Genomic DNA, 19748 nt, shown 5'->3' on the forward strand with positions numbered 1-19748 from the left:
TAGAATGTTGGATAAAATATCCAACAAATGAATTAAATGTTTATTGAGTATCAGCCTCTGTATTAAGTGTTTTACATGCAGTTAGTACTCGTAACAACCCTGTGAGGTGGGTACTTCAATAAATATTTATATTTTCATTAATTTCTCACTGAGTTTAGAAACAGATTCAATAATTTAAATATTACCCAGCTGAGCAAAAATTCAAACTCAGGCCTTTCTGTTTCAAATCAGGAGCCTTTATCTCCTGCTCTATATCATCCATCTTTGTGTAGAATTACTTCTCTTCCACTTTATAGATTTCTGTATTAAGAAATAGTATTACTCAAGATATGTAAGCTCTTGCCATGATGCAGTTGACCTTTAAGGAAAGTCAGAGGTCTCAGCAGCACCAGACTGAAGATCCACAACGTGTTGCTTAGTATCTAGAGCGACCATTGAATTAGAGGCATATTCCTGTTTCAGTCTCCAGACACTTCTGGAGTCTAGGAACCTTGGCTTTGTGCTGATTGAGCCATTGATGACACAAAGAGCAGGACAGGTTAACCAGAAGTATTTTAGTTCTGCAGACTAATGTGTCTAATACTACAGACTATAGTAGCACAGTAGCATATTTAGTTAAAATATTTGTCACCATTCTGCTTTGTTTCTTAATGTGGATTTCTTTTTTCTAAATTGTGGAATTTGGAGATTAGATAATGTATAATGGATGTTTTCATTTTAAAATTTTAGGGTTTTAACATTTAAGTTTTTAAAATGCATTATTAGCATGTGTGATGACAAGAGTAAGGTAAATTTACTGATGAGAGATTGGTATCTGGAACTGAGTTATGGAAAAATCTGGATCCAGATATCTTTGCCAGCCCTTAACCTTATCATTAGGGCCAGTCATCTTTGTTCTTCATGGTGCTTTGTTCATAATGCTTGTGTAGTGAATATTTTAGGGTAGTGGTTTTCAAATTGTGGAGGGGGAGGTGTTCAAGAGCTCCTGTGAGAGGGAGAGGCTGGTAAACTTTAGTTGCTTTAATACATTTATTGAGTGAATCAGTTTATTGTGTTTTCTCTCTCATGCATAGAATTTGATAAAAGATGTTATTTGGGAAAAAAGTTCTGCTGTCTTAAAGAGATTTAAAATCACATATCTTCCTCCATTAATCCGGCTTTGAAGAGTCTTTGATTCCCCTGGCTGGATGGTTGTAGAGGAGGCCTGACTTCCAGAGAGACTTCATCTTGTCATCCTAGATTAGACTGCACATACATTTTTCTGTTCTTAGTTCTAATAGCTAATATTGAATAATTATGTGCCATGCATATGATAATTAAATTTAAACAGTATCTGCAATAATACATTTAACCTTCATAACTTTAAGAGATAGATATTATTTCCATTTCATAGATGAGAAAAGTCTACTTACCTCTTTATTAACAGTGCTCTTATATGCTGGGTATAGTTGAAACACTCCCGTTTCTATTTTCCTTTAAAGTAACATTGTGGATTTTGAAGTGTTGTTCTTAGAACCTTAACTCTATGTAGAAAAATAAATTGCAAGTTTGAAATGACTGATATGTAAACATATGTTTAGAACCAAGTCTGCTTGCCAGCTAAGGAACACCTATCTGTAACAGATATACTGGTATTAAAAATGAAAGGTAAAGTGAATGGAGTTAGATTTAGAGCACATTTACATTTAGGCATTTTTCCATCATGGGTCATTGTGCTCTAATTTGCCAGTGTTACGTTTTTAAAGCCATTTTAACTCAACTTTCAGGTGATGTTTTAGTTAGAACTACTGTTCCTTCTTAACAGTTCAGCAAACACTTGTTTTGTCAGTCATATTTACAGAAATATTAGAGATAATATTTTTTTGATGTTGTTTAAAAAGAATAGCTGGAGTCCTTAAGCAGTTAGTGGTATCAAATACCTGAAAAATGGGGTTTAGCAAAGGGGTGCTTTTCCGAATTTGATTGAGAAGGTTAGACTTTCTAATGAAGTGAGAATTCATTGTGGAATATGTACTTTATTTGGATAGTCATTTAAAAGTGCAAAAATACAGTGCTTAGTGATTTAAAGTCATTTAATATTGAGGCTTTATGGTTTGGTTTAAAGATAACCTCATCTTTAACTACATCTCTTTCAAATATATAGCTCAGTTGACATCCATCTTAAGAAACTAAAGCATAGAGAGGTGAAGTTGCTTAGAAACCATATGGTTTATAAATGACATGACCAGAATTTGAACCCATGTTTTCAGACCTTAATTCCTATGCTTTTACCCATATCTCTGCACAAATTGTTCATTTGATATTTTGAAAAAGCCTAGAAAAAAGAATATATATAAATAATGCAGTGGCAAAGTGCTATATATCAGACTTACCATTGACAAGGGATTGTTTCTAGATGTTCCTAAATGCAAAATTCTGTAAATACTAAACTGACAGTGCATGTTCAGGGAGTTTGAGTTCCACATAACCTTATTAAAAAAGAAAACTATAGAAGTGGAAGGCAAGCTATAGAAAATAAAATTTTTAGGGGATGCTGAGAAATGTATGTATATCCTGAATTCTTCAAGCTCATTTTGGTCTAAGTAGGATCGCCTATTTAACCCTATTTTTCTGCCTCCCATTTTCCTAGCTTCCTCTAAATCTTTTGTCTCTTGTTTGGAAGTGGCTATAACATCTCAACATGAGAAAGTCCTAAGAGGTATTAGGTTGTAGTAGCAAATGCCAGCCTTTCCACCTGTAAAGTGGCCATACCGAATTGTATAGTCTTGGAAAGGATCCAGTTTCTCAAGGAGTCTGATGACTATGATTCTTGATACTATATTATTGAGAAAGCAAGGGGTCGTCAGTTATTAGAAAACCTGAATAACAACTTTTGGGGAGGACCTCCGTACTAGAATTTGTAAATAGTTTTTATGTTCTGATGAGAGTTGTTTTTTTCTTGTAATTTCCCATGAAATTACTTTTGAGCCTATAGTAGATACCAGTGATAAAATCTTAGCACTGAATTTTAGAGTACCAAGATCTTTCAGATGGTATAATTTCATCCTCTTTTTGTTTCTGATGGAGAAATAAGGCCAGTGATTAAGTGAACCTTCCACAAAGTCAATCTATAGTAGATACCAGTGATAAAATCTTAGCACTGAATTTTAGAGTACCAAGATCTTTCAGATGGTATAATTTCACCCTCTTTTTGTTTCTGATGGAGAAATAAGGCCAGTGATTAAGTGAACCTTCCACAAAGTCAAAACCATAAACCCTGTTTTCAGGTATTTAGTCAAACTAAATTTTATCTGTATCCCTAAGACTGGCCCTAGCAGCTATTTTTTCTGACTCTCTAACCACTGTTCTTTTCATACCAGTGCTTCTCAGACCATCTGTTCATGAGGATCATCTGGGTTATTTGCTAAAAGGACAGATTACTGGATCTTTCCTTGGAGATTCTGATTGAATAGTGTTGGGAATACGTACTTTTAATAGGCACCAAAGTAATAGTGATGGCTTAGATCTTCCAATATTTGGGCACTGATGCACTTGTGCACCCCTTCTTATAGAGAAAGTTTTACTTTCTACTTAAAGCTCGATAACTTTTTGAATCTTGCTTATGTTTAAAGCAAGATCAACCTATACTGGTAGTTTCTGCAGTTACAGAATCTTGTTAGCTATTAAATTCACACGAGTTGTGTTCCCTGGATCTGAAAGACATATGGGCAGTCGTAATAAAAATGAGGCATTAGAATTTATAATATCTGTTTTATCTTTAGTTTTATTTGGTTTTCATATAATTTTTTGTTGTAATTCTGATTTTATTTGCGATCATAGGATGGTTATATTCTCTTAGCTTACTATAGGATATAGAAGAGCTTGGGATAGCTAAAAAAGAAAGTGAAAACTGGTAAATGTGACTGGATTCAGACTTTCTTAATAAAATTAATTATATTTTGTGTTTGTTTGTTTTTGTTAGGCTTGATATTTGTAAGAAGTATGACTGATTCAGCTTATAAATTGTCCATCTCTTATCTCATTAATTTGTTTGTTCGACAAACATTGTCTGCTATGTGCCTGCTGTTCTAATGTCTCTACTGAGAAAAAGAAATATGTCCACTTATAAATGGGAACATAAACACATGGATTGTGCTCACTTAGCCAGATGAGAGGACTAAGTAATAGATTTAGCAATAGAGAGAAGACAAAAAGACCTGCCTATAAATGTTTTAAGTGTAGAATTTATTTACGAAGTTTGTTTTTCTTTCCAAGAACTGCGTACACCAGTACCAAGGACTTCTTTTGTTCACTTTTATTTGGGAGTAAATAGTTTTAGCTCTAGAATTAATCTCATGCCGCAGATGGAGTAAAGTGAGGCTGTTTCAAGAAGTGCTAATGCTGAGCCCTGAGATACACCCAACTTTGGTTTCTACTGTAAATAGAGGATGGATAAGATTACTCTTTGAGGCCTTTGCAGATTTGGGATTTGGACTCAATGATCTTTAGTTGTCTGTACATGCATGATCAGCACTCACCCCACAAACCAGTATCCCTTAGAGGGCTGAAACTGTTAATGTTCTGAACAACTGCCAGGACCTGGCCGCATCGATACTGAAAGGAAGGAACCTTGTCAAGGGGTTGGGCCTTAGACCTCACCCAGCTCAGCTGACCCTTGCTCTTATGGTAGCAGGCTCCTTTGTTGCTTGAAACAATTGCAGGTTGCCATTGAATCATTCAAATGAAGAAGCATGTGGAAGGAATGACAGAACACATTTTAACTTGAAGTTGAATTAAAATTGGCATAATAATTTGATATTTAAAAAGCCTTATTGGAATTGTTGATTTTTAAATGCTCCTAGAACTGTGAGTGGCCCCCCAATTTGTGAATGTATGCTCTAAAAAGTTCAGTTGTAAATTGGTTCTTTGGAGCATTTTTCATAGAAATAATATTAAAAAGTCGTTATGTATGGTGTGGGCCAGTCGCCTGTTTAGCCCATAATGTTGCTAAAATACTGCTCCTTTTGATGACAAATAAGTGCTGATCGTACTGTAAAGTTAGTTTTAGAGGAGAGACTATTAAACACAAGTTTAAAAAAAAATTCAATGTAAGTATTTACAGAAGATAAAATATTAAGTATTTAAGCAGGTTTATTGGGGTAGATAAGTAGAAATGTCAGTGGGAATTCTGAAAGTGACTTTACCCACTTACTTGATCCCTTTACCTCTGCCAGCCTTTATAGCTACGGTTATATGCACATTTGTTCAAAAGAGTAAAACCCGAAAATAATCCATTGAGCCTACTCTCCCTATAAGTATTTTTTCTTCTCCCTATTAGTATTAATATTGCTTTCTTTTTACCGAGATTCTTGAAAACTTAGACTTCCTCTCACCAGTTCACTCCCTCAGCACTTGCAGGGAGTTTCCACTCCCAGTATTTAATTATACTTCTCTTTGAAGGTCACCTCTTAGCCTCATCAAGAAATCATGTAAATATTTTTAAAGTTATTGTCCATGCTTGATAATATGAATCATGTAAATATTTTTAAAGTTATTGTCCATGCTTGATAATATTTAAAACTTTTGGCCACCTTCTCTTTGAAACTCCTCATTTTTGTGATGTTGTTTCTCTCATTCAGTTCTCCCAGAGCAGTATAGCAGCCTGACTTTTCCCTTGTGTGCTACTCACAAGAGTTCATTTTCTTTCTTTCCATAGTATAAGCTCTATGAGGTCAGACTGTCTTGTCCACTCCTCTATGCTTAGTACCATGCCTATAGGTAATTAATAAAATATTTATTAAATGATTTTTTTCCATCACCGAATGTGATAGCTCTTCGAGTTCTGTTGTTGGTCCTATTTTGCTATTTCTTACTTGCTTTTCCATTGATACCATGCCTTTTACTAGTCTCTATTCCGTGCTCATTCCATCCTTTTCATTTTGACTAGCATCACTGCATTTCAGCCCCCCTTCTTTGTTCCAAGTTGATTTATTATGAAAAAGTATTTTCAATTTATTTCTAAATGGAAAAGTAGATTACCAAGAGGCATATTAAGTAGTTAAATAGGAACAGCAAGGCCACCATTGGTATTTACTACTTCTTGCTTATTTCTTACATAGATGTACTTGGTCTCTTAAGTTTTCCCTGCTTTCAGCTTTTGTTCCTCCATTCTCTCCTTCATGCTATGACCAAAGCAATGTACTTAAATCAGTTGTCTGATCAGGTGATAGTTTTCTCTTGCCATATAGAATAAAATTTCGGAATTGGCCTTTTGTTGTTGTTCTGTGAAGTCAAGAAGGTTTCACCTTTGAAAAGGAAACATTTTTCAACTTTAGAGCTATTAGAAATGGTACTAAACAGTTTCACTAGGTGTTGAGTTTCCCCTTCACTGGTAGGGATATATTAGAATACTGAGCAGCTCTCAAATGGGACCGGTTATTGGAGCTTTTTGAAGCACACTCCAGGCCTTTGATTGTATCTTTCAGACAACATAGATCTTCCACAGTCTGGCATAGATAAATTTTTAATAATTAGGTTTGGTGACCAGAAGTGAAGTGAAGTGTTGAGAGTATAGATAAAAACAGTTTTGTTTTGTTTTTGCTATACAGTACACTTTTTCCTATTGCTCCTGCTAAGTCCAACTGAGAACCCTGGACATTATATATAAACAAACATAAGAAAATTCTAAAAGGTGGAGAGAAAGCAGACTGGCTAGGAACCTTGAAATCCAAGGAATGACTTAATGTTAAGTCCCCTGGGTTTCCTTTTGCCTCATATGTTCCAGACTTGGAGCTGAAAACACTGGCAATCTGAAAACACCCAAAGAAAGCCCCAACAAAAGCCTGTTCTTTGTAGTCAAAAGATCAGGAAAGGAACAGCCCAGTTAGGCAGAAAAATTTTAGATAAAATACCCTCTACTTCAGCCAAACAGCACAGAAAAACTGTGCCTCCACCATTCATGTGGAAAAGGCTGCATTGGAACCTTGACTTCCATCCTCATCAGGCTTTAAAAGGGCACACCCAACTCCTCTGCCAGTATGGTATTGGAGTATGCGAAGTAGGGAGTCTTGAGTTCCATCCCTGTGGAACTGATTGTGATCCAACAGCACAGAAAAACTGTGCCTCCAGCATTCATGTGGAAAAGGCTGCATTGGAACCTTGACTTCCATCCTCATCAGGCTTTAAAAGGGCACACCCAACTCCTCTGCCAGTGTGGTATTGGAGTATGCGAAGTAGGGAGTCTTGAGTTCCATCCCTGTGGAACTGATTGTGATCCCCCAACCCAGGAGGCTGTGGAGACCACATAGGGAGTCTGAACTTCCACTGACATTAGCTATGTGCCCTTTTCCTTCCCCACCATGGTGATGTCAGAGGAGGTTTAGTAGAGAGTCAGGATTTTTATCAGTGCCCAGCAGTAATGTGGCACTACCATCTATGGTGTTAGTGGAGGCCACATGGGGAGTGGTAATGAGGCACTCCTACCCCTCTCAGCCAGGAGGTATCTGTGGAGGTCTGGTGGGTTGGTAGGTCTCCTATCCAGCAATAATGATAAGCTTCCATCCCCCATCCCAATTGGGTATCAAATTTGAGTAACAAATTTGGTTTTCTACCACTACTTGTCACTAACAATGCAGCATACCCCATTCCTCTGCTTTTTAAAGGTAATTTGTATTATTTACATTGTGTAATTATAATGTAAATAATTATATATTAAAATATATAGAAATTGTATATATGGTGTAAATGATTTTTTTTAATGATTAGGGACTGCATCTTGCATATAGGAGGTGTTAAACACAAATTTGTTCAGTGAATATTTAACTTCTGAGCACTTTTTTGAGTAGTTGGCACGGGGTTCTTTATTTCCACTTTAAACTTGGTTTTGTGATGTGGGGATATTGGATTTAGATTCAGAGTCCTGGGATCAGGTCATGGGCATCTGCATGTGTGATCTTGGACATGTTATTTATCATCTCTGATCTTACTTTTACATCTATAAAATTGGAATGGCAGTTACTGTAAAGTAAGTTATTGTTAGGACTAAATGCATGTGGAAAATGTTTTATAATACGAAAATGCTTTACAAGTAGTCGAAGTTATTCAAAATTAATGGCTTTTGTTTAACGTAATACAGGTGTGTCACTATTATTATTTCACTTTGTGATTAGAGTCATTTTTTAGCTTAGCAAAGAAAAGAAATAGTTGCTTTCTCTTAAAAAGCAACACATTTCCTCAACTCTGGGTATCTCTTCTATCTTAGTTTTTGTGTCAGATTTGGACAAAGATTCCCAGAGTTCTTCTAAATACCAAAAGTACCACTGGAAAATTAAGTAATNACAACATAGATCTTCCACAGTCTGGCATAGATAAATTTTTAATAATTAGGTTTGGTGACCAGAAGTGAAGTGAAGTGTTGAGAGTATAGATAAAAACAGTTTTGTTTTGTTTTTGCTATACAGTACACTTTTTCCTATTGCTCCTGCTAAGTCCAACTGAGAACCCTGGACATTATATATAAACAAACATAAGAAAATTCTAAAAGGTGGAGAGAAAGCAGACTGGCTAGGAACCTTGAAATCCAAGGAATGACTTAATGTTAAGTCCCCTGGGTTTCCTTTTTGCCTCATATGTTCCAGACTTGGAGCTGAAAACACTGGCAATCTGAAAACACCCAAAGAAAGCCCCAACAAAAGCCTGTTCTTTGTAGTCAAAAGATCAGGAAAGGAACAGCCCAGTTAGGCAGAAAAATTTTAGATAAAATACCCTCTACTTCAGCCCAACAGCACAGAAAAACTGTGCCTCCAGCATTCATGTGGAAAAGGCTGCATTGGAACCTTGACTTCCATCCTCATCAGGCTTTAAAAGGGCACACCCAACTCCTCTGCCAGTGTGGTATTGGAGTATGCGAAGTAGGGAGTCTTGAGTTCCATCCCTGTGGAACTGATTGTGATCCCCCAACCCAGGAGGCTGTGGAGACCACATAGGGAGTCTGAACTTCCACTGACATTAGCTATGTGCCCTTTTCCTTCCCCACCATGGTGATGTCAGAGGAGGTTTAGTAGAGAGTCAGGATTTTTATCAGTGCCCAGCAGTAATGTGGCACTACCATCTATGGTGTTAGTGGAGGCCACATGGGGAGTGGTAATGAGGCACTCCTACCCCTCTCAGCCAGGAGGTATCTGTGGAGGTCTGGTGGGTTGGTAGGTCTCCTATCCAGCAATAATGATAAGCTTCCATCCCCCATCCCAATTGGGTATCAAATTTGAGTAACAAATTTGGTTTTCTACCACTACTTGTCACTAACAATGCAGCATACCCCATTCCTCTGCTTTTTAAAGGTAATTTGTATTATTTACATTGTGTAATTATAATGTAAATAATTATATATTAAAATATATAGAAATTGTATATATGGTGTAAATGATTTTTTTTAATGATTAGGGACTGCATCTTGCATATAGGAGGTGTTAAACACAAATTTGTTCAGTGAATATTTAACTTCTGAGCACTTTTTTGAGTAGTTGGCACGGGGTTCTTTATTTCCACTTTAAACTTGGTTTTGTGATGTGGGGATATTGGATTTAGATTCAGAGTCCTGGGATCAGGTCATGGGCATCTGCATGTGTGATCTTGGACATGTTATTTATCATCTCTGATCTTACTTTTACATCTATAAAATTGGAATGGCAGTTACTGTAAAGTAAGTTATTGTTAGGACTAAATGCATGTGGAAAATGTTTTATAATACGAAAATGCTTTACAAGTAGTCGAAGTTATTCAAAATTAATGGCTTTTGTTTAACGTAATACAGGTGTGTCACTATTATTATTTCACTTTGTGATTAGAGTCATTTTTTAGCTTAGCAAAGAAAAGAAATAGTTGCTTTCTCTTAAAAAGCAACACATTTCCTCAACTCTGGGTATCTCTTCTATCTTAGTTTTTGTGTCAGATTTGGACAAAGATTCCCAGAGTTCTTCTAAATACCAAAAGTACCACTGGAAAATTAAGTAATATGTATTTCCCAAATGAATCACATTTGGTAGAATTTTTTTGATTTTAAGATTTGTCTTAAATCTCTGGTGCTTGTTTTGTTTTTGTTGTTTTCAGGTGACAAAATCAGTGAACAAGTAGCAAAAAGAGTTTAATGAAAATATTAAAAACCTTAATTTTTTATTCTTAATTTTTAAGTTTGATTCTGTACACATGCTTACACATCTACATTTCATGATTGTAATTTTATGTTACATGTAAATGCTGTAATTGTGTATCTTGCTGATACTTTTTCCTGGATTTTACTTAATGGAATTAAATACATCATTATTCCGTGGTACTTCTTGGCAAGCTCTATGAGTTCAAGTTAAGTGGGTTCTTAAATCACTGCTTTGTGAAGTAGTACGTAACCAGGTTATCTGTAAGAAAGGTCAGTTCTTGAGTCTGTGGAGGAAAAGATAGATGTTTCCCTGACCAGTAAAGGATATTAACAAATCAGCTTTTCATAAGATAGGAACTCTATAATTTGGAATGGAAAATTATTGCTACTTGTTATTTCCCCTTAATGTAGTAAATCTCTGTTCCTTCTTCCCTTTTCACTAGGTCAGTGTATGTTTTGTGTCCTATTTTATCACACACAAAAAAAGAGAAGAAATACTGCAGTGAATGAAGATTCCTCTGCATTTTAGCGCTGCTTTTTCTGCTGTAGTTGGCTTTTGAATGAGGATGACAATGGAAGAGATGAAGAATGAAGCTGAGACCACTTCCATGGTTTCTATGCCCCTCTATGCAGTCATGTATCCTGTGTTTAATGAGGTAAATGGGTAAACATTTCCTCATATGATTTCTGCAGTTTCTTAATGCCTGTTTCATTTATTCATCTGTGTATTCTTTCATATAACAAATACTTGCATAAAAATCCTTCTTCTATGTGTTAGGCATTGTGTCAGGGCATAAAATAGTGAAAACAAAACCAAACAGATATGCATGCCTCTCCCTTTTGGTGGTTATACTATAGAGGGAGAGATAGTCATTGAATAAGAGTACAAATAATTATATAAATGAAAAATTGGGATAAATGCTGTGAAGTTAAAAAAAAGTTCATTGAGAAAGAAAATAGCAAGCGTAACTCATTTTAGGGGTCAGAACAGGCTTTACTGAAGAAGAGACATATATCCTAAGGTCTGAAAGAGATAAATAGAGTTAGACAGTTGAAGATTTAGAGTAGTGCATTCCAGGAGGCCAGAATAGCAGGCACAAAGATCCTGATAAGGTACTGTCAGTAGTGACAAAACATTTCTTTTTACTGATATTTGGAAGATACTTTTTTCTGTATGGAGGAGACATGGTTGCTTTTTTATTTGAGGAATTGTTTTAGACTTAATGTCAATATATTTTTGGATTTAGCAGGCACAAAGATCCTGATAAGGTACTGTCAGTAGTGACAAAACATTTCTTTTTACTGATTTTTGGAAGATACTTTTTTCTGTATGGAGGAGACATGGTTGCTTTTTTATTTGAGGAATTGTTTTAGACTTAATGTCAATATATTTTTGGATTTTCTTTTAAATTAATGATCTTTTAATCCAGCTCTAGAATTCTCTACATTCTTCCATATATGCATATATTAAATAATGATGTTAATATTAATATTGAATATTCCGAAGTATGTAGAGAATTCTAGAGCTGTATGTCCCTTAGAGATCATTTAATTAATCCCCCTCCTTCTAATGGTGAACTGAGGCCCTGATTTATGAATTTTTTTTCTAAAATTACCTAGGATTAAAATCAAATTTAGGTCTCCTGACTCCAGATTCAGTGGCTACAGCCTTTTTTAAAATTTAATAATTACTTTTTTGCGATTAATTTAATTAGCCTTCAACACCATTAACCTTATTGTTTCTAATACAGCCTGGAAATCCTCATCATTTCCTTTTTATACCTTTTTGTAAAATTTTCTTATCAGAGTAAGATTCTGGGTTTCAAAACCATTTTCCCCACATTATTGAGTTTAACTGCAGTTGATATATTTTATGATCCCAAGTCTTGGGGGCAGTAGAGAGTGATACATTTATAGTCTGACATGAAAACCACAGACTTAGTTGCCAGTTCAGACATAAATTTTGAAATTTCAGACACTGTCAAGTAATGTTCAGTTCAATGATCATAAAAGAAAATTCAGAACAGTGGCTTAAGTAGAAGTTTATTTCTCTGTTACAAGATTCTACAGGCAAGCAGTGCAGGGCTAGTATTTTTATGACTCAGTATCATCTGGAACTCAAGTTCTTCTCTCCTGCTCCACCGTCCTAGCGCTTGGCTTCATTATCAAGGTCACCTCAGTAAGCAAGATAGCTGCTGAAGTTTCATTCATCATGTCCTGATTTGTCTGTAAGGGGAAAAAGTGGGGCAGAGCGTGGGATCCAGCTTCCAGCTGAGTTTGCTTCTTTAAAGTAGCCCTTTTTGAAAGGCCTACTTAAGACTTCCATTTACATCTCATTGGCAAGAACTTAGTCTTGTGACCAAACATTAGTTGCAAAGGAGGTTGGGAAATTTAGGAGTTTTGTTACTAAAGAGGAAGCATCTTTTGAAAGACCTGTTTCTGTTGTACTGCTAACACAGTAGTATTGGAGGCACCTATTAGGGTTGGTTATGCCCACCCATGGCAGCTATAGCCAGTTCTACATTAATTAATTCCACCATTTTTGTTCTAATACTTTACCTGTTTATTGCAAGTAGCTATTGTTAGAGACTGGTACTTCAGTTTTGTTCAGTAAATGTTTCCTGAATGCCAGCCATTTCTTTGCTATGTACTCCGCTAGGGTCTTGGAGGTGTGAAGAAGAAAATGGCAACATGCCTGTTTTCAACAATCTATTAGGAGACACAGATATTTAAGCAGATAAATTAATTGTCCTCGCACCAGTAATGAGGTGAGGAGACAGTCACTGAAAACTGAGTAATCCATCTTAGAATTTCTCAGATATTCCAAGAACCATTATCATCACAGTTCCACCCAGATGTGTTCCCTGTTTTCACGTCCATATACCTAACTCAGTAGGCTGGTGGGCAAAGTTGTTTGGGAGAAATATGAATTTATCTGGTATTTTGAGACTTTACTTGAAGGGAGGAAATTTTACTTTGCAGAGCTTCAGTTTGATCGTCTAGTTAATGAAGGGAAATGAGAAAAGCTTTTATTCACAGTGGTTTTTTCCCCTACATATGAAAAATGGCTATTTGAATCTTAACTTTGAAAAAGAGTCACATAGATGTAGGATTCTGGTAAAATGAACTGTTAGAGTTAATATTGATAGACATTGTCTAATTTTATTCATGTGTGAGGGAAATTAACTTGCAATAAAAAGAAGTGGCTGTGAATGAACTAGTAAATATCTCCATAAGTAAAAGCAGTGATTCTCTCCAGAGGAAATCTGAAAACATATGTAGGTTAATGGGCCCAGAATTAGAATATGTTGCCAAATGACTCACAGTTGGTCCAAGAACTGATTGTTAGAAGGAAAGTTTGGTAATGAAATGGCTGAATGTGGCATGCTGAGAGATACTACAGCAAATTGGCAGAGTCTAATTCTCAAGTTGAATTTACAGATCTAGCATCATGCTATCATGCTTTTAAAGACTTATCTCTGTCATGTATTTGAAAACATGTTCAGATCTACAGGGTTTTAGGAATAGTGATGGTAGTTAGTAGGTTTCCTCTTTGATAGAGATGAAATCTAGAGCTTGATTTAGGATTGGAGTAAAATAATTATTGTGCCTTCAGATGTGAAGTGTTTGGTTAAAAAGGATAAAATAGTAGCATTGTTCTCTGGCACTGCAGTGTGTAAGCCTAACATCTAAATAAGATAACCTCATCAGTTAAACATTAATATTTAATTGTAGTTCAACCACGAATTTTTCTATAAATCTACTAATGGGAAAATTGTAGTTTAGTTTGGCTCTGTTTTTCTGTGCTGTGAAGATTTAAAGATGAAAATGATTGTCAAATTAACCTTCTGGAAAATAGTACCAGGTTGGATGAATGTTTTACTCTGAAAATAAATGATTCACTGAATCTTCTTCACAATGAATTCTAAGAGTTGAAAAGCTTACTCATTCTCACCTTAACATTAGATTCATAATAGCTACAATGGTAGTCTAGAAATCATCTTTTAAAAGATTTTTAGATAGTAGGACATCTTTACACCTGGGGAAATTTTAGTATGGTTACTCCAGCTTACAAGGCAAAGGTATTTATGTCATTCTGGGAGCTTGATGCTGGCTAGACCTAATAAAGCTATGCCAAGACAGCTGAGAAAGAGTAAGTTTCTTGTTTAATCAGCTGCTGTGGAGTACTGTGGAGTTCAGAGTCCAAGTATATCGCATGTGTTGTAAATGTACTGTGAAATGGAATAATGGGTTTCTAGAAACCTCATTCCAAGTCTTAGATCAGTTCTCAATGTGACTGTATTATTTCTTAATGATTCTTTGTATATGGAAGAGAAGAGAGTTATGGTTCAGTTCTTCATTTCAGGAAGAAATAAGCCATGTGTCCTCTTTTTCTTATGACTTTTTAGAGACATTATTTTAAGATGAAATATTTCTGAAGAAATATGTGTTGTATTTTGAGAAATAAACTATTTTGAGACTTAATGTGAATTTTAGATCATACAGGGTTTGTATGTTTGTTTATTAATAAATCACACAAAAATGTATTTGTAAATAAGTAACTAGTATTCCGTTCAGAGGCATCTGATTCAGTTATTTCTGCCAACTCTTGGCAGATATGCAACTCTTAATTTTTTCCTAGTAAGCAAAAGTGACTTGGGAATACTTCTCTAAGTTTACCGACCTACTTCTTATTGTTTTTTCCTCTTGGGAAGAAAAATCAGACTTTAAACTTTGAGCATTATAAACATACTTCTCCACAATGAAGGTAAGGATTTTACCTGCAGTCCCACCATTCAGAGGTGAATATAGTTAACATCTTGTATTTGAATTATTGCTCTGCAACTTACTAAGCTGCATAAATATTGTCTCAGTTTCTTTATCTGTAAAATGGGGATAAAAAATAGTGTCCTTGATTCTCACAACTCTGAAATAAATGAGTTAATGTGTTGTAAAGTATTTAGAGTAGTACAGGGCATGTAGTGTTAGCTACTGTTATTAAGGAGTCTTTTACATATACTTTCTGACAAAATTGTGATCATACCCTAGAGTTTTATATACTTGCAGGCAGTGCTTTAGTGGAAAATTTTTATACTAGTTAGCTGGCTCTGCTTATCGTTTTTGCCAGACAACTTGGCAACCCCAGGAGCTGATTCTTTTAGAAACATTTACTGAACTTAAAATGTAGGAAACACAACTGATTGCATTTGCTTTCTCTGTGGCAGCTCAATAGTTAAAAGGAGACTTCTTGATTCCATCTACTTCTGTTCTTCTGGCATGCTTATTTTTTGACCTGACTCACCCTCACTTTGATTTCAATCACAAGAGATGTACCTGGAGTTTTTACTCTTGTCATTTGGCCCAGTTTAATTCCATTTAAGAAGTAGGATCAATAATCTTTGCAGAGGGTGGGTAAGGAGATGGTGTCAACATGGAAAAATCAAATCTTGCCTGATTTTGAGTAAGCAAGTAGATTTATAGACAATTTGGAACCTGTTAACTTAAATCATTTTAGCCTTTAGAAAAACAGCTTTCACAAGAGTTTATGTAAGAAGACTTTAAAATTTGAGCAACTGGAGGGCTAAATGGATTTTTTTTTCTTTTAATTATTAGTTTAGTAAACTAGCTTGATGCTAGAAAAGTGTGGGAATGAACTGATGCTTTTAGATGGAGCAGTGTAATAAATGAGCTCTGTACAGAGTCAAAATTATGTGTAAGCTTTTAATGTATTTTTATAAATGAACCAAAGAGTGTAAATTTGATGTTTGCAGTTGACAGTAAGTGTTCTGAAAAGCAATCAGGAATAAGTTGTAGAAGGACCTCACAAAACTGAGAGTAGGTTGGGAGAATGTGGGTTCGAGGTGAGACCCAATGTTATGCCTACCCAGCCTGTCTGTTCCCTCCAAATGTGCTTCACCAGGCACTTTTTCTTCTCTTTTATGTGAGATGAGGTGTTATGTACCCTTTTCTCTCACTCTGATTCTCTTTTCCCTCACTATTTCACTGGTGACATGGAAGTCCTGTATGGCTGAGGCCCAAGCAGTACCTTTCCCTGTCCTGGTATCTGTTAATGCAAAGTGTAGTTGTGTGTTCCTTCTCTGTTTATCCAAAATATGGTGTATGTGCTATCAGTCACTACTAAGAAAATTACTGCGTTGGTCCTTTAAAGACTTCTTTGCACATGGTAGAAACTCAAAAATGTGTTGGTTCTTAAAGAACCAGCAGCTGAAGAGATTCAATGATAGGGTAGGCTCCAGTTTGGAAAGAGTGAGTACAGGGTAGTATTAATGGCTTGTGTGCAGGTTTTGGAGCCAAACAGTTCTGGTATGAATCCTGTCTCTGCACCTAGATAGCTATGTAACAGGGTAAATTTATACAAACTGAGTTTCTTCTTCTGTAAAATAGAGATGATGATAGCTGATTACAGACTTATTGTGAGGATTAGAGATATTCTATATAAAGATACTTTATATAAATATAAAGTCCACAATAGATGCTTAGTAAATGGTAGCTGTTATTGGTATATTATCAGAACCTGCTACTGTCATGAAAGGTACTGATTTATCAAATCATATATCACAAGTGAAGGGACTAAAAGAGAAGAGAAGCACTTTTGAATAGGGGAGATAACATATCTCGCTACCTAGGTAGTGCAGACTCAATTATAAATTTAAGAACGACTTAGATAAATTTATGGATGAGAGATTGACTTCAGTTCAAACAGTAGGTATGTGCCTATGTGTCTAATACTGTCCTGGACAGTGTGGATGTCATATTTATAAGGAAGCCTGTTGGGTTTATTGTAAAATGTGTGGGTTATAATATATCCCAAAATAACTCAAAGCAGAGTTCTGGTGAGGTGCTTCATAGCTCACAGGTTTTTGATTTAGTATGGTATATCTGACCTTCTGTGACTTCCCCTTTTTTTGGTAAGGTACATGCATGTAAACTTAATCTAGAAATCTAGGTATGTGGATGTCTGTCTTGAATAATTTTATTAGCTCTTCACTAACTTTTCTAAGCCTCTTTTACTTGTCTCGACTCTTTCACATACCAGTGAGGGCAGTGCAGAATGAGTTAATAATGTTGATATTTGAAAAGGCCCACATCTGACTTAGACTTTTGACTGTTAAAAGAGGTCAGAGAGGCGATATAAACCCAAATAAGGAAATGGGTTCCTATCAGGATGGAAACATTCATCCTGTCTCTGCTTTTCTTACTCAACAAGAACTTGAGATCTAATGAGCCATATTGTCATTTTAATCTTTAGTAGTATTCATTATAATTACATGAATTACATGAAAGTACAAAACCTTTTTCAATTTTAGAAGCATACCTTTGTTAATTTTACACACTAGTTATATATTACTTCTTTGCTATATTTACTAACTAGGCCCCTTATGCCTTCACTTTTACCTACTGAGCAATATTAGGTTTCACAAGATATGTAGAAGCCAAGTTAAATACTAAATTATATGGTTCATTGTTTTTTAGGAAATAAATTACTTATCTGGGCAGATTTTGTTGCTTTTGCTTTGTGATTCAGGTGAATAAGTTGTAGGGCATTTCTAACTGTCTTGTTTAGAAAATCAGTGGATTTGAAGATCCCCTGGCGGGTGTGTGTGTGTGTGTGCACACGCTGTGTGTGTGTGTATGTGTGCCCTGTGTGTGTGTGTGTGTGCCCTGTGTGTGGGTGTGCCCTCTGTGTGTGTGTGCATGTTTAGAAAATCAGTGGATTTGAAGATCCCCTGGCGGGTGTGTGTGTGTGTGTGCACACGCCGTGTGTGTGTGTATGTGTGCCCTGTGTGTGTGTGTGTGTGCCCTGTGTGTGGGTGTGCCCTCTGTGTGTGTGTGTGTGCGCCCTGGCGTGTGTGTGTGTGTGTGTACTTAAAAAGTAGAATTAAAAAATAATACAGATCTTTTCCATGAGCTTTTTAAAGTACCCTCATATGTGTCATTTATAAAGCAAAACTTAAACTTTTATTGCCTTAGGGATTGAAAGCACTATTTATTGCATAATATGATCTATATTCATAAGGTATTCATAGAAATATTCTGCTTGGATAAAAATCTATAAAGGTTAATTGTTTTCCAACATTTAATACTGTCCCAAATAAAATATATATATACAATTGAGGTTTATTGAGTTCACTAGGGACTGAAAAAAATTGAATTTAACTGAATTTAGTTATTTTCAGCCTGACAGTTAACTCTTGAAATGGAGTTATTTTTATGAAATTCTCTGCCTTCTTTGGTTCACTGAAAAATGAATTATATATAGTGTATAATAAGGAAATATATCTTTTGAAATTCGATTTAAAATATTAAAAGCATTTGGATTGAACTTTCAGTTTGGTAGTTTAGGTAACCATTTCTTAATCCTGATGAAATAGATGACAGATATAAGCATCTCTGAAATCCAAATAATTGACAATCTTCAATTTGAGTATCAAACAAACCTTTTATCAGCACTATTTGCTGATTAATAAAATAGACTAATCTCAGTTTGATTCCTGGCTGAGAGATTGAAAAGCAATTAAAAAGGAGTAAGGTGGTAAATAGAATCTAAATAATAAATGTTTCCTGTGTTGTTCATTTTATGTTCATCACACACACACACTCACACATGCTGTCTATTTGCCCAGCAAAACTATAGTTGTGGCGACAGCACGTTGAGAGTTTAACCTTGAACCCTCCCTGTTTTCAATAATTCAAGTAAATGTGTTTATTTTTTCTATAAGGACTTATATTATTTTGCATTCTGTACTTATCTGAAATCTAATTTTAAGGTAGGATATATCTTATTTGTTAAAAAAAGGAATAAAGAATGAATATGTAATTTTTCATGGTTTCCATTGAAAATTTTACATAGCCTATTTGAAGAATTATGGTGATTTAGAATTATTAACAAGTATTTTTGTTAATTAAATGATGGGTATATCAATACGATTACTACAGAATGGAATAACAGAAATAAGCTTTTCCCCCCAAAATTCGTATTAATAATGTTGTTATTTTAAATTTTTATTTCAGCTAGAACGAGTAAATTTGTCTGCAGCTCAGACACTGAGAGCCGCTTTCATTAAGGTGAGGTGGAAATAATTTATTATAATGATTAAAGTATATGTTATATTTAAATCTAGATACCATGTGATGGTTGCCAGTTTATTTTCTTTTAGTGTAAACCTTTTTAGCCATCTATTCCTGTTCTATAATACTCTGTAAAGGTTAAATAAAACACTTTCACAAGGTGAACAGGAACAAATTCTGTTTCCTTTAGTATTTATCTTTTTTGTTACTTCCTGCTTTTGAAACTGACTTCAGTGTGTCTGTATTTATCTTTGAAGTATATTTTTTAATTCTTTTTCCCTTCTGTTTGTTTTTCCCTCCTACTTTTGACTTGTTAAAAACTTAATTTGTAGAATTACAACTTGAAAAGGTGTTCTTCATATTGTTTAATTATAGAACATAAGTATTAAAAAAATAATGTTTTTGAATGAGAAAATAATACTGCTATATGTGATGGACAGGGCTTTGGAGTATAAAGGTAAGTCATGCAAAACGGATTTTTTTTTTTTTTTTTCCTTTTTTTTGTCTTTTTTCGTGTCCGGCAACGGAT

General features: G+C 35.1%; 1 protein-coding gene across 2 annotated transcripts in view; it reads left to right on the forward strand.

Moving 5' to 3' along the window:
- PDCD10 (programmed cell death 10) overlaps positions 1 to 19748 on the forward strand; it is a 50148-nt gene that overhangs the window by 14460 nt on the left and 15940 nt on the right. For both annotated transcript variants that reach the window (XM_008585844.1, XM_008585843.1), the window contains 2 exons: positions 10573 to 10785; positions 19163 to 19216. In XM_008585844.1, coding sequence (XP_008584066.1) covers positions 10690 to 10785; positions 19163 to 19216 — 150 coding nt within the window. In that variant the 5' untranslated portion in view covers positions 10573 to 10689. The remainder of the gene's footprint in view (positions 1 to 10572; positions 10786 to 19162; positions 19217 to 19748) is intronic.

The sequence above is a fragment of the Galeopterus variegatus genome, unplaced genomic scaffold (genome assembly GCF_000696425.1).
Source record: "Galeopterus variegatus unplaced genomic scaffold, G_variegatus-3.0.2 Scaffold3733, whole genome shotgun sequence".
NCBI lineage: Eukaryota > Metazoa > Chordata > Mammalia > Dermoptera > Cynocephalidae > Galeopterus > Galeopterus variegatus.